The sequence below is a fragment of the Abramis brama genome (assembly GCF_963993115.1).
Source record: "Abramis brama genome assembly, chromosome: 23".
In the NCBI taxonomy this organism is placed as follows: Eukaryota; Metazoa; Chordata; class Actinopteri; order Cypriniformes; family Leuciscidae; genus Abramis; species Abramis brama.
The window spans coordinates 1493492-1508491 of NC_139985.1; the positions used below are offsets into that span (position 1 = coordinate 1493492).

Sequence of the window (15000 nt, forward strand, 5' to 3'; positions counted from 1 at the left end):
ATATCTGTCAGTGGGGTGAGAAAAATAATTTTTGTAACTTATACAATTTAACAATAATTTATTAAAAGTTTAACAGAAATTACATGTTTAGGCCCTATAAAATACGTTTTATTTATTTTTTATTGTATTTTGATTTTATTGTATTTATTTATTTTACCAAATTCTGTGTTTTCTGTTTTAAGTTTTCTGGATTTTAATTGTATATTTTATATATATATATATATATATATATATATATATATATATATATATATATATATATATATATATATATATATATATAATTAAATGTATTTCTGTCACAATTTCTTGAAGTTAAACCGAACTTTTATTTTGACGGGTTGTCGTGAAGACCTTTGACCTTTGATTTGCAATTACACCAGCGAATTCCACATCATATGGCACTAAATGTCTTGTTTTCCAATACAATTCTTAAATCAAGATACATTTACTTGAGAAGCAAGTAAGTTATGTTTACTGAAAAACAAGAAAGATCTGTCAGTATCCTGAGAAAAATAATCTTATTTTCCCTTTGTTTTAAGTTTATTTTTCTTGTCAAGTATATCTATACTGATTTAAGATTTTTATATATAATCTTTATAGAAAACAAGACAAAAATACGTATCCTATACCGCCCTGCATCATATTTTCTGTATGAAATCCAATTCTTGATTCTAACTAATTTTAAAGTGCTGATTCCAAAAATAGTGCATTTCATTGCATTTTTACTTTTGAAGAAGTCTTGCATTATCACTATAAAAGCTGCAACAAAGACATATCTTCCTCTGAGCCAGGTTACAACTATCTGTTCAATTCGCAGCTGATATTCACATGTATGACATTATTTTATGCCTAATGTTGATTATTAATAATTTTAATTATGTTTTAATTATTACCGGTGACAGAAAATAAAATGCAAACATGACCCAGATGTTTTCTGCTACATCTGTGCATCCAAACAGCGGCAGAATGCATATATAAAGCCCTACGATTTTTAAAAAACAATTAGTATTTATATATATATATCTATATAAATTGCATTTTTATCAGAAAAATCACAGTTAGTTTTTCCCCATGCTGGGTACCAGCATCCAGTGACATGTTCTGGTGACCGACTATACTAGCTCTGCTTTCTACACAAACTACATTTTTGACTTGCCTGGTGTTGAGTTTGTCTTGCTGGGCTTTGATGTCTTTCTCGCTCGGGTGTCCGTTGTGTATCAGCTGCCTGGCGATCTGATTGACCACAGCCACACGTGAGGCCTGGTTATTCATTTCAGGCTCCAGACTCTCAAACCTGGAACACAAAGAAATCATTTTCATCATCACACAATCATCAGCGTATCATCATCCCAGCAACTGAATAGCATTTTAATTATCTGTCTTGTCTGAGAGACTGAATGGTCTTAAAACCTTTAAAACTTTGCGCTTTTATAATGGCTTCAAGCTTTTCAAACCAACTCGAACTTAAAACAGCTTCACATTTTTAAAACCTCTTCAGATTAAAGTCGATTTTTAAACTACTTTAAACTTAAAGCGGTTTTAAGGTTTTAAAACTAATTTAACATAAAACTGCTTAAAAATTCAAGCTTTTAAAATTGGTTTTAAGCTTTTAAAACTAATTTAACATAAAACTCCTTAAAATTTCAAGCCTTTAAAACTAATTTAACATAAAACTGCTTAAAAATTCAAGCTTTTAAAACTAATTTAAACATAAAACTGCCTCAAAAATTAAGCTTTTAAAATTGGTTTTAAGCTTTTAAAACTAATTTAAACATAAAACTGCTTAAAAATTCAAGCTTTAAAACTAATTTAAACATAAAACTGCTTAAAAATTCAATCTTTTAAAACTACTTCAAACTTTAGGCTTTCTCGAGCCAACATCATTGTTTGTCATGACAAACTTTACTCATGTAGCTCAACTTTTGGCAGAGGCGGGCTAACCGCTAACTTTTGACAGACGGCTGGCTAACCGTTATCCGGTTAATATGACTACGGTTACCGGTTTTGTGAGTGCAAAACAAACTCCTGATTCATTCTATTACCTTGAAAGTTTCAAACATTCTGGTGGAATTCACTAAGAATCATTTACTGTACATGCAAACGCTGCATTGTTCAGCACATTATTCAAAACATGCCGCAAACCCCAACTGGTGTGATGAATATGGCCACAAAGATACAGGGCCCCTATTTTAACGATCTAAGTGCATGGTCTAAAGCGCTCGGCGCAAGTGCACTCAGTGCGTGTCTGAATCCTCTTTTGCTAGTTTAACGACAGGACAAATGGTCGGTGCTCCCGGCGCATGGTCTAAAAGGGTTGTCTCTATTCTCTTAATGAGTAATGGGTGTGTTTTATCTCTATTCTCTTAATGAGTAATGGGTGTGTTTTGGCGTAACGTGCAATAAACCAATCAGAGTCTCATCTCCCATTCCCTTTAAAAGCCAGTTGCGCTCGTGCCATGGCGGATTCACTATTTACACGGAGGAATTTGAGAGCATAAAAACTGAACACTTCTTCAGAGTGCAAACGGATCTGCTCGTGTGCAAGGTTAAAGCTGTGTGTGTGTGTGTGTGAGAGGTTAAAGATAGACCATCTACGGGACAAGCCGGATTCACCATATCTTTATGTGCACAATATCAATCTTTTACATTGTAATCCTTTTATTTTTAATATTTGGCATGTTTGTGTGCTGATGCTCATCCCTGTGTGTGTAATAAGCAGAGTGTGTATGTAATAAGCAGCGTGTGTGTAATAAGCAGAGTGTGTGTAATAAGCAGAGTCTGTGTAATAAGCAGAGTGTGTGTGTAATAATCCGAGTGTACGCGCGTTGTGGACCTGCCTATAGGCGTATATTACTAATGCACCCTTTAAATAACAAAAAAAAAAATATTGCGCCATTGACTTTAGACCAGGCTTCAGTTGGTCAATGGCTCAGTCTATTTCAGGTCCTCAAAATAGCAACGGTCCAACAATGCGCCAGAACACACACCTCGTTTTAAGACCAGCAGCCCATGGGTGACAAATAGGTGCAAATGCATTTGCTATTTAAACACGGTAGCGCAGGACGTGAAAATGAAAACTGCATAGGGCTGAAACTAGCAAAAAACACTTGCGTCGCGCCGAGTGTATGATAGCGCCCACAGACTTGACCTCTCACCTGTGCTGAATGACCTCAAGGTCCTCCAGTTTCTCTGGGATCTCCATGCTGTTGAGCCACTGCTCCTTCTCATCGATCCAGAGTTCACACGCATCCGCCTCGCTAAACATCTTATAGAGCGCCAGGGCGTCTTGCAAGGCCTGTTTCCTCAGCCGGGTCAACTCCGAAACCTCTTTATAGCGCTCCTCGATGCCCGCTAGCCGCTCGCTAACGTTCTCCGCCTTCGCCTGCTCGGGAGGAAGAGACTGAGCCTGTTCGTGGAGAGCGTCGATCACCGGACGATAACTAGCAACCTCGGTCGACGCGTCTTTGTGTTTCCTAACCAAAGCTTGAGTTGAAAACTCATCATGGCCGACATCTGAGGTGGAGACGATCCGAAGCGCATCTAAAGTCCAGGCGTCCACGTCGTCAGCGTCGACCTGGAACTGATGAAGGCTACAAGCTTCTTCCAAACGGGTTTTCCTCACCAATGCTAGCTGTTCCAGAGCGGCCCATTGCGCTAGAACATCCGCGATACGCTCACGGATCTTAGCTTCGCCGAAGTGCCCGGCGTCGGCCATCGTTTGACCCTCGCGGACCGTGTTCTGGAGGTGTCCCGAGCGCCCGCTCATCTCGTCTTCGAGAGCACGATGTTGACTCAATAGGCGGACGGCGCCGGTTAAATCCTTCCCGCAGTCGTCTGAGGAAAGGATCTGCTCTTTCTCCCGAATCCAACCCTCTTCCTCGGCCATTTCCCAGAAGAACTTCCACAAACGCCGGGATTCTTCGAGGCGTGCGCGACGCTCGGATGCTAACTGGGTCAGCTCCTGGTAGCAGAACTCCATGTGGGACACGCGGTCTCGGATGACCTGAGGGTCACAGGGTTTGTAGCCTGAAGAGGGATGGAGAGAAGGTCAAGTCAAGTCAAGTCAGCTTTATTTATATAGCGCTTTTTACAGATTGTTTCAAAGCAGCTTTACAGGTCAGAAGTCAGATTGGATTGGAGCATTCAGAAGGTAGAAGACATTAGAGAAAGAGAGAGAGAAAGAGAGAGAGAGAGAGAGAGAGAGAGAGAGAGAGAGAGAGAGAGAGAGGGAAAAAGGGATAAAGATGGACAGGACACTTTTAAGTCTTTCTTCACAAGCTGCTTCATGGTCCACTTCAGACATTCTACTAACTATAAGTAACTTTTCAAGTATGTAAACTTATTCTATTAACCCAAACCTAACAAACTACTATTACTATAATGAGAGTTTGTTGACATGTAGTTGCAGAGTTACTTATAGTTAGTAGAATGTCTTTGGATCATGGAAATAAAATGTGCTGAGATTTGATTGTGGCTCAAACGAGGATTTAACTCCATTTAGAGCATATCCAGACTTCTAAAATTTATTACATTTCCCTGATTTTTTCCTGGCCTAGAAATCAGTTCTTAAATTCCCTTTATTTCCAGGTTTTCTATGACCGTGGGAACCTGGCAAAACCCCGATCTGGACCAGCTCTGCATGAAAAAACGGCTCCGCTCCAGCAATCTGAATCTGAACCTGCTGGTCTTTCACCAGGAATCACTAATGAATCATAAAAAGAATCATAAAATATCATAAACTCAAAAAAAAAGTGTTTCTCCCACTATAATAAATGAGCCATCTAGACTCGACCTGGACTCCCTATTTTTATGATTTTATAAAAAAAACCCATTATATTTCACAAACTGCTTTTGTCTCGTCTTTTGTAAATCCCTGTAAATTAAAAGTGTCTGCTAAAAGCATAAATGTGAATGTAAATGTCATTAGAATATGTATAAATTGATTTCTACGTATGAATATTATGCATCCGTCACACTAAAGTCAGTTCCTGATGGTATAAAGACACTAAACCAAATGACTTGTTTAAATGTTACATCTCAAAACGAGAGAGCCGTTCTTACCCTCCTCATCCACGGCGAACCTCTGAGCGTTGGCGTTGACGGCTTTGACGCGGTCGGCCTGAATGCCGATGTCGGCCTCCACCAGCGCGTGTTTCTGGAGAAGATCTTCCACCCCCAGCAAGTGCTTCCCATAATCCTGAGACAGCAGCAGCATCTGCGGAGAACAGCGGACCATCATCAGGATATGAAAGTCAGTTCTGGCAGGTCACGTTAGTCAATCTCTCATCAGGGACTCTCAGCTGATCCACGTCTACCTATAGTAGACGCCTATCACTGTATTCATATGTGTGACCCTGGATCACGTCACCAGTCTCGAGTCGCACGGGTATATCTGTGGCAATAGCCAACAATACATTGTATGGGTCAAAATTATAGATTTTTCTTTTATGCCAAAAATCATGAGGATATTCAGTAAAGATCATGTTCCATGAAGATATTTAGTAAATTTCCTACCGTAAATATATAAAACATGTATTTCTGTGAGTGAATGCAGCACAATCGCGAACATAAATGCACAACTTTAAAGGAGATTTTGTCAATGTTTAATTTTTTTGCATCTTCAGATTCCAGATTTTCAAATAGTTGTACCGTACATCAATTTAAAGCTTATTTATTCAGCTTTCAGATGGTGCATAAATCTCAGTTTCAAAAAATTGGTCATAAATTGGTCCTTCAGTGTAATCAACAGCTCTCGCGCTTCTCAGGAGCGCATTACCCTCCTCCCTCCCCAGCTCCACCTGTCTCAGTCAGGATTTGAATCATTCCCCTGTGAATCAGACTAAATCCTCGAATTATTGTACATTAAAATATTGACATTAATGATATCTGCAATACAATATATCAAAAATGCAATATCTGAACATGCAATATATCATAAGAAAGAACAGAGCCTCTGCTTAAAAGCTGAGACCTCGTCCTGGGTCGACATTTCATTCGGTAACTTTCGGCAGTTTTGATTTGTATGATGTTGAATGTTCTATGATCACATTAACATGTGCGTATGCAACGCTTTTATCGCTTGTTTCTGCTTCTCTTTCGCCTGTGTTTTGATCCAGAGATTATGTACTCTTTCAGAAGATGTGCAATAGCGCCCCCTACTGTATAACAGTGTAAAACTTCGATTGCCAGAAATGTCCATGTCTTAGTTAGGTCGTGAGACCGAAACGTATAGGGGCCCTATTTTAACGATCTGAAACGCAAGTATCAAACACGAAACGCAAGTAACTTTGTGGGCGGATCTCGACGCAAATCTAAAATGGGTTGGTCTGAAGTAGCTTCATTACTCGTAATTACTCATTACGTGAAATAAACCAATCAGAGCGACATCTCACATTCCCTTTAAGAGCAGGCGCGCTTGTTCCATGGCGGATTGCTATTATAACGGCGGATTTGCCAGGAGCGGTTCACAGCCGAGGAGACCGACGTTCTCGTCAGGGCCGTAAAACACAGAGAAGTGACATTGGGGATGGAGAAACACACACAGATTAGCTTCGGTTAAACAGGCGTATAATAATTTGGGTAAATGTGTAAGCTAGATTTATGCCTATTTTTCACATCTTCATGGACACAACAATGATTTCCCTCGTGTGGAATATTTTTCCTTGTAATTATGTATGGTTTTCTAAAAATGTGAACCGCTGCGTCTGTGTAGATGAGAGAAGCAAAGTGTGTGTGTTGTGCACACGCTACATTATGGCCAAGCTTGTGCCCTTAAAATAGCATCTGAATAACACGCCACTGACTTTAGACTCGGTTTCTCCTGGTCAGTGGCGGGATTGTTTTCTGAAACTGCAAAATAGCACCAGGGAACGTTTGCGCCGGAACACGCCTCCTCTTTTCGCTGAACCGCCCCCGGGAGCGCAAGTTCATTCCCTAATTTACCGACGTGCGTCTGTGGAGGGAAAAGTCCGCTGTGCGTCGGGTGAGAAATAGGAATGATACATGCGTCGCTGTAAGTCAGTTGCACTGGGTGCGAGATATGGCCCCAAATCTTGATACTCATTTGCAAGTACTGGTAGTGTGCGGGAGTTCCTTGTTTTTTGTAGATTTTTCTCTCACCTTCATTTCATCCATCCAGTCCATGATGTAGAGCATCTCCTGGAAGACGCGCTGCAGGCCGAGGTTCATCTCCAGCCTCTGTCTGCGAGCTTTGAGCAGCTCCAGGAGATACTCCCACAGTCGCAGGACGTTATCTTTGCGCGCCGCGATGCGCTTGATGTCGTGGTAGTTCTCGGCCTCCAGTTCTCTGGCCACGGACACCACCGCCTGAACGCGCTCCTCGTACGCCGCGATGTCAGTCTCGATCGCTTCGTGCTTTTTAGTCGCTGCCTCGACCGCCTGGAGGTCGAATCCGAAATTGTCCTGCAGAAAAGAAACGGGAATGTTAGGAAAAAACACTAGTTTTAAATTAATTTAATTGAATGCCTTTATTGTCATTGCACTTACTAGCTGTACAACGAAATGCTTAAGTGCAACTCCTTGTGGTAAAATCAACACACAAGCACAATATAAAACACTAAGTAAAGGTAACACACAACATGCAACTCAACATAGCGGGAAGACATCGAAAATAAGCAGTGGAAAGTATATTGCACAATATACTTAGTGTATAAACAGTTGATGTATTGCACAGTCCCATAAGCAATAACCTCCTATGACCTGCGATTCATGCTTGTCTGTTCTGTTTTTTTAAATTATTAATCTAAGATTATACATCTGGAAATTTCAGAGAAGCCAAATGTACAAAAACATGTTAATATGTTAAAAAAATGATTTCTCCTTATCTTATAAGACTGTTTTGGGTTCGGGTTTTTTTTTTTTTTTCGTTTGAAAAAAATATCTATTTTTGTTCCGTATTTGTATGTACAGTATGAGTAAAAGCAAAAGCAAAAAAGAAAAAACCTAAAAAAAACCTAAAATAAATAATATAAATGTATATATTGTATATATGGCTGGGAACACCCAGTTGTTTTTACACAAACTGTATATTAAATCAAGAAAAAGACAAATTTCTACAAACTATCTTTCATAACAGTTCAGAAGTATGATTATTATTTGGCTCATGTGTGTTTAGAGGAAGCAGAGATTTTTTGTGGCAAAATTATGAAAAATGCTAATTTATTTTTATTTGCATAAAACATAATATAAATAATAATATAAATGTCTAATAAGTAATAATAACATATAATCATTTATAATAAATATTTAACTAAAAATAAACGTTGTTTTTTAAATATATTATAATTAAATATCTTTCATAACATTGTTCAGAAATGTAGTAAAATTATAGTTTGGTTCATATATTTAGAGGACGTTCATTTAGAGCTTTTGTTTTCATAAAAATAATAAAAATAATAATTTAAATTTATAATAAGAACATAATAATTCATAATAATTATTAACATATAAATAAACTATTTTTTTCAACAAAAAAAAATATATACATACATAATGTATTTATACATTATTAAATTATGATTTAAAGCCATTATTTTAGTAAAAAATATATAAATATTAAATAATATATGTGTACAATAAGTAATAAAATATAATAATTCCTAATAAATATCAAAATATAAATAAACATTGTTTATTAAATACATTATAATTAAATATCTTAATATCATAACAGTTCAAAAAATATAGTACAATTTTATATTTATATATTTGTTGTCATAAAAATGATATAAATAATATAAATGTATAATAAGAACACAATTCACAAATAAATACTAAAATATAAGTAAACAATGTTTTTCAAATATATATATAATGTACATTATAAAAATGAGCTCATTTAAAGGCATTATTTTCATTACAAAAATATAAATAATAATATAAATGTACAATAAGTAATAACATAATAATTCATAATAATATAAATAATTCTATTTTTAAATATATTATAATATCATAGCACAGTTCAGAAATATATAAATAAAATGTCAATGCATAAATCTAAAATAAAATCTTTCACCACCAGGGGGCACAAAATCGTTTGAAATCAGTGCTGGAATAACATTGCACAGCCCCATGAAGGAGCAGCACGTGTGTGTGTGTGTGTGTGTGTGTGTGTGTGTGTGTGTGTGTGTGTGTGTGTGTGTGTGTGAGAGAGAGTGTGTGTGAGAGAGTGTGTGTGTGTGTGTGTGTGTGTGTGTGTGTGTGTGTGTGTGTGTGTGTGTGTAAGAGAGAGTGTGTGTGAGAGAGTGTGTGTGTGTGTATACAGTAAACGCAGAAGAACTGAACCTGTGAAACGAGGCGCTGGTTCTCGCTCAGCCAGGTCTCCCTCATCGCGGCTTTGCGGTCGAAGCGTCTGGCGAGTTGCTCCAGCTTCTCCTGTCGGATCAGTTCGGTCCTCAACGCTAACTCCCGCTCGTGCTCGGCCTTTTCCAGACGCTCCCACGCCTGCCACAACATCAACACAGTCAGCGTTCAAATAGAGAGAGCAAAGGAATACTTGCAGCTTCTAAGGTCAAATCTGAGGTCATGTTCACCTTGTTGATGTCTGAGATGAGTTTGCCCTCGCGTGGCATGTACACCTTCTGGTTATTAGCCCTCATCTTGCTCTGGATAGTAAACAGAAGCACCTCCAGGTTTCCCTTCTCAGTGAATCTGTGGAGAGAGAGTTCATATTCAGCTCATATTCTGCTTTATGCTAGCGGCGTAACGATGCCCTCGTGTCACGATTCAATGCACATCACGATACTGAACTCACGACACCATATTATTGCGATACTCAAAAAATCAACTGTTGATTAAAATGCTAAATTTGATATTACATTATGTATTTATTTATTTATTTATTTATTTATTTATTTTTGTTGAAAAAAATAGTTTATTTATATGTTAATAATTATTAATAATTATCATGTTCTTATTATAAATTTACATTATTTTTATTATTTTTATGAAAACAAAAGCTCTAAATGAACGATCTCTGCTTCCTCAAACATACATGAACCAAACTATAATTTTACTACATTTCTGAACAATGTTATGAAAGATATTTAATTATAATATATTTAAAAAAAACGTTTATTTTTATTTGAATATTTATTATAAACTATTATGTTATTATTACTTATTAGACATTTATATTATTATTTATATTATGTTTTATGCAAATAAAAATAAATTCGCATTTTTCATAATTATTATAAACTATTATATGTTATTATTACTTATTAGACATTTATATTATTATTTATATTGTTTTATGCAAATAAAAATAAATTCGCATTTTTCATAATTATTATAAACTATTATATGTTATTATTACTTATTAGACATTTATATTATTATTTATATTATGTTTTATGCAAATAAAAATAAATTCGCATTTTTCATAATTTTGCTACAAAAAATCTCAATTTCTTTTCATTTTGGGTAAATTATACACAACACATATTGTCACTATCCACAATACATATTGTTGCATTTTTATATTGCGATATATAGTGACACGATATATTGTTACAGCCCTACTGTGAGTTTTAGACACTCACTTGGGTGGTTTCTCCACGGTCCTGTAGGTGTTGAAGGCCTGAAGCTGCTGCTGGACTCCAACCAGTGAGTTTGCAAACTTTCGATTGTTGAGGATGATGATGGTTTGTTCAATCCACTCCAGCAGATCCGAAGCCAGAGACTCATATTTCTCGATCATCTTCTCAGTCTCGATGGCGTTGTCAAGCACCTGGTAAACACAAACCAGTTTTAATAGAGTAGTTTTGCATTGCCTGAAGGAAATAAAAGTCGAGATGCACCATTAGTTAAAGTTACAGCTTTAGATAAGTTGAAGCTTCGATCCTGTATAAATGGTTGAAAATAAATAAATGTTTGAAACTAAACCTATCACAGTTCAGAATGTAAAACAGATGTAAGATACAGACCAATTGAAATTAAGTATGTAAATATAAAGATGACGCCATTGCTAACGGGTACATTTAAATTACGTAGTTATGTATTATAGTATTTTAAGTATTCATTATATTTCAAATTATTATTACTTATTATATTTTAATTGTTTTTATTATTTTATTTAAAACTTTATTTATTTGTATTTATTTTAATACGAATATTTAAACTTACAACTTTGCTGCTGCTTACAATACAATAAATAAATAAAATAAATAAATAGCACATGCAATACTGAACTAATCAGTTAATAAACAGATGTAAGAAGACCAACAAAAATTATGTAAATATTAAGATGATATCATTACATCTCAAATAGGAATGTATTTAATTATTTTAATTTTAATAGGAATCTTTAAAGTATTATTTATTTATTTCAAAACTGATAAATAAACAAACAAGCAAATAAATAAATAGTACATGTATGTCAATAAGTCAATAAACAGAGGTAGGATAGAAGACCAAACGCAATTAAATATGTAAATATTAAGATGATGCCATTACTAACAGTTACATTTTAAATAGGAATTTATTTATTTATTTAATTTATACATTTTATTTTAATAGGAATATTTAAACTATTTATTCTTTAATAGGAATATTTACATATTTCACTGTTACATCTCAAAAAGGAATGTATTTATTTAATTATTTATTCATTTTTATTTTAATAGGAATCTTTAAAATATTATATATTTCTTAGAAAACTGATAGATAAATAATAAATAAATAAATAACATATTTATGACTGTCAATAAGTCAATAAACAGAGGAAGGATAGAAGACTAATTACAATTAAATAGGCAAATATTAAAATGATCCCATTACTAACAGTTTATTTACTACTTATAAACTATTTATACTATTTTATTTTAATAAGAATATCTTCTTATCTCAACAAATAAATAAATAGCACACATACGACTAAAATCGTCAGCCTCTAAAATGTTCTTTCACAGAAAACGGAGAACCTTCTAGAAGTAGTTTACGTGTTTTGAAGACTCAGACCTTTCCGATACGTTTGCCCTCCACCTTCAAGGCCTTCATCTTGGAGAAATAATGGTAGTATGTGACGACATAAGTGATGACGGACTTCTCATCGGGATGGTCCACGCTGATATCTGCACACAGAGAAGCCAAATCAAGTCAGCTTCATTTATACAGTGCTTTTAACAATATAGATGTTTCAAAGGAGCTTTACAGTGATAATAGGAGATTACAGTAACTGATTGTTTAGGCTTTACAGCAGCTCTAGAATAAAGTTATTGTCCAGATAAAGTTAGTTTAGATTGATTCACTTCCGTTGCATCAGTTATTAACTTAGCGGCCGCTAACACGACACCGCTCTAACAGAAAACCCTTAACGCGCTCCGGCTGTTCATTCGCACAACAACAGTGTTAAAAAAAAGAAAAAGAAAAGCTATCTCCGCGCAAACTTCAAAAACGCGAATCTGTGAAACTGCTGACGGCGTGCACATGCATATTACGTGTTTAGTCTATAGGTATGCACGTTGTGCATAAAGTAAAATGGTGTATCAATTCATTCCGTTATTTCTTTCATAACATAGTTGAGAATAATCTTTCTACAAATTTTGGTTGAAAAAATCCTGAAACCCCCAAATTTATTGGTGATTGAAAAAAAAATCCCATTGTTTTTGCCTATACATATAATTTCATGTCATTTTATTTTTTAAACAACTTAGTCCTGGCGTCCACTACAGAGGACATAGCATAACGTATGAATAAAATATTATTTTTCAAAAATGTTTTTTTACCATTTGTTTATTGTGCTCTAAAAAATGTGATGACATGGAAAAAAACTAAATTCAAAAAACTTTTTTTTTCTGGGTCCCAGGAGGATATATATGTGCGCAGGCGTGTAGTCTTTCTATACAAATTGACCTCAACAAATGACTTGTCTGGCCTTAAAAATTCATAATACAGAATTTTTTGTCGCTTCCGCGTGTCCATGTGAACTGGAAGAAAGAGTGTGAGTGTGTGTTTGCTTTCGCACCGGGTACTTCTAGGAGCTTAGTTCTAGGAACGAGCCATCATGGTGGTTCCCCGAGAACTAATGGTTCTCCTAAGAACGTTTTCCAGGTTGCATTCGTAGGAACTCTGAAGTGACGTAAGACACGCTTGTTGTTGGGACTTTTATTTTGACGACGCTGAGAACGCCAGAGCCTGAGAACATAGTGCTCGCATTCTCCATGTTCATTAGTGTACGATCTGTCCAACACTCCTGTCTAATACATTATTTGATAGAACTGTTACACATAGAAAGTAGACAGTAATGAAGAGTTATTAGCGTATGCGTGTGTTTGATGTCCAGTGTTGCTGAGCAGAAATACATAATCATGTTTCTCTTTAAAGCTGCGTTGGATTTTCTCCTCAGCGTAAAGATTAAGAGCTTCATCTATCACTGTTTTCCATGATCGTAGAGTTAGTTTCTGGAGTAAATATATAGGCTATAATCTGTGTGTTTACAATGGCGTGTGCTGGTGTTTCTCGTGCGTTCGGCCAATCAGCGAACACTAACGTCACAGATAGTTCCTATAGCGCTGGATTAGACCGACTCTGAAGTACGAGTAAATTAGTTCCTCCAAAAGGAGTTCCTAGAACTAAAATCATTCCTTGTTCCTGTGGTGCGAACGAGCCGGAAACCGGGAACTTCCGCCAATAGTTCTAGGAACCATGAAAAGGTTCCTCCGGTGCGAAAGCCTCTCATGAGGTCATGAGGTCCAGGACGGGCTTTTACCTTCTGGGTCCAGGAGTTTGGTGAGGCCCAGGTGTTGCTCGGCCAGGTTGAAGGCGTTCTGCAGGTTGTAGTGAGCGTTGGACTTCTTCAGTTTGTCGAAATCAATCAGGTCTGGCCTGGAAAGATCAAAAGCATTGAGATATTAAGGATATTACGAATGCAAAACAGAGTTTTGATGCAGGTGAGCTGAATCTCTCAGTGGTGTGAAGTATCGGAGTAAAGGTAATTAGTTACTGTACTTAAGCATCTTTTTGGCTACTTACTACAAATATATTACCAACTTTTACTCTCTACATTTTTGAATAAGTAAATGTATTTTCACTCATGTCTCTTAGGTGTCGAGGACTAGTGCATCTTTGACCCTACGTTCAGTATGAGTTAAATACTTAAGTACTGTTAAAATCAGATACTCTAAGACTTTTACTCGAGTCTAAATTGGTGACTTTTAACTTGTAATGGAGTCATTTTCACTATAAGGAATCTGTACTTTTACTCGAGTCGTATTGAAATTGGTGACTTTTAACCTGAAATGAAGTCATTTTTATTGTAAAGCATCTGTACTTTTACTCAAGTCGTATTGAAATTGGTGACTTTTAACTTGTAATGGAGTCATTTTTGCTGTAAGGAATCTGTACTTTTACTCAAGTCGTATTGACATTGGTGACTTTTAACTTGTAATAGAGTCATTTTCACTATAAGGAATCTACTTTTACTCAAGTCGTATTGGAATTGGTGACTTTTAACTTGGAATTGGTGACTTTTAACTTGGAATTGGTGACTTTTAACTTGGAATGGAGTCATTTTCGCTGTAAGGAATCTGTACTTTTACTCAAGTCTTATTGAAATTGGTGACTTTTAACTTGGAATTGGTGACTTTTAACTTGGAATTGGTGACTTTTAACTTGGAATGGAGTCATTTTCGCTGTAAGGAATCTGTACTTTTACTCAAGTCTTATTGAAATTGGTGACTTTTAACTTGGAATTGGTGACTTTTAACTTGTAATGGACTCATTTTCGCTGTAAGGAATCTGTACTTTTCCTCAAGGATGGTTTTCAGGTACTCTCTACACCTCTGCTGAATCTGGTACCTGTGTTTGTGAATGAGGGCGTTGAAAGCCATGCCATCGCGCCAGCTGGTGGTGAAGTTGTGGATGTTGACGTTGGGATATCTGTGAAGCACAAACGAGAACGGTCAGACATCAAGAACGCCCGTATGTTTAAGTCTTCGCTCTGGATATTCACCCACCCTGCGGTCTTCATCTGAC

General features: G+C 36.1%; 1 protein-coding gene across 3 annotated transcripts in view; it reads right to left on the reverse strand.

Moving 5' to 3' along the window:
- Positions 1-15000, reverse strand: part of sptbn1 (spectrin, beta, non-erythrocytic 1) — a 112514-nt gene that overhangs the window by 33022 nt on the left and 64492 nt on the right. For all 3 annotated transcript variants that reach the window (XM_084101735.1, XM_084101736.1, XM_084101737.1), the window contains 11 exons: positions 14982-15000; positions 14824-14904; positions 13736-13851; positions 11986-12098; positions 10569-10756; positions 9558-9675; positions 9310-9468; positions 7123-7425; positions 5065-5218; positions 3159-4029; positions 1160-1297 (listed from right to left, as the gene is read on the reverse strand). The exon at positions 14982-15000 is cut by the window's right edge and continues 73 nt beyond it. In XM_084101735.1, the coding sequence (XP_083957861.1) occupies positions 1160-1297; positions 3159-4029; positions 5065-5218; positions 7123-7425; positions 9310-9468; positions 9558-9675; positions 10569-10756; positions 11986-12098; positions 13736-13851; positions 14824-14904; positions 14982-15000 (2260 nt within the window). The remainder of the gene's footprint in view (positions 1-1159; positions 1298-3158; positions 4030-5064; positions 5219-7122; positions 7426-9309; positions 9469-9557; positions 9676-10568; positions 10757-11985; positions 12099-13735; positions 13852-14823; positions 14905-14981) is intronic.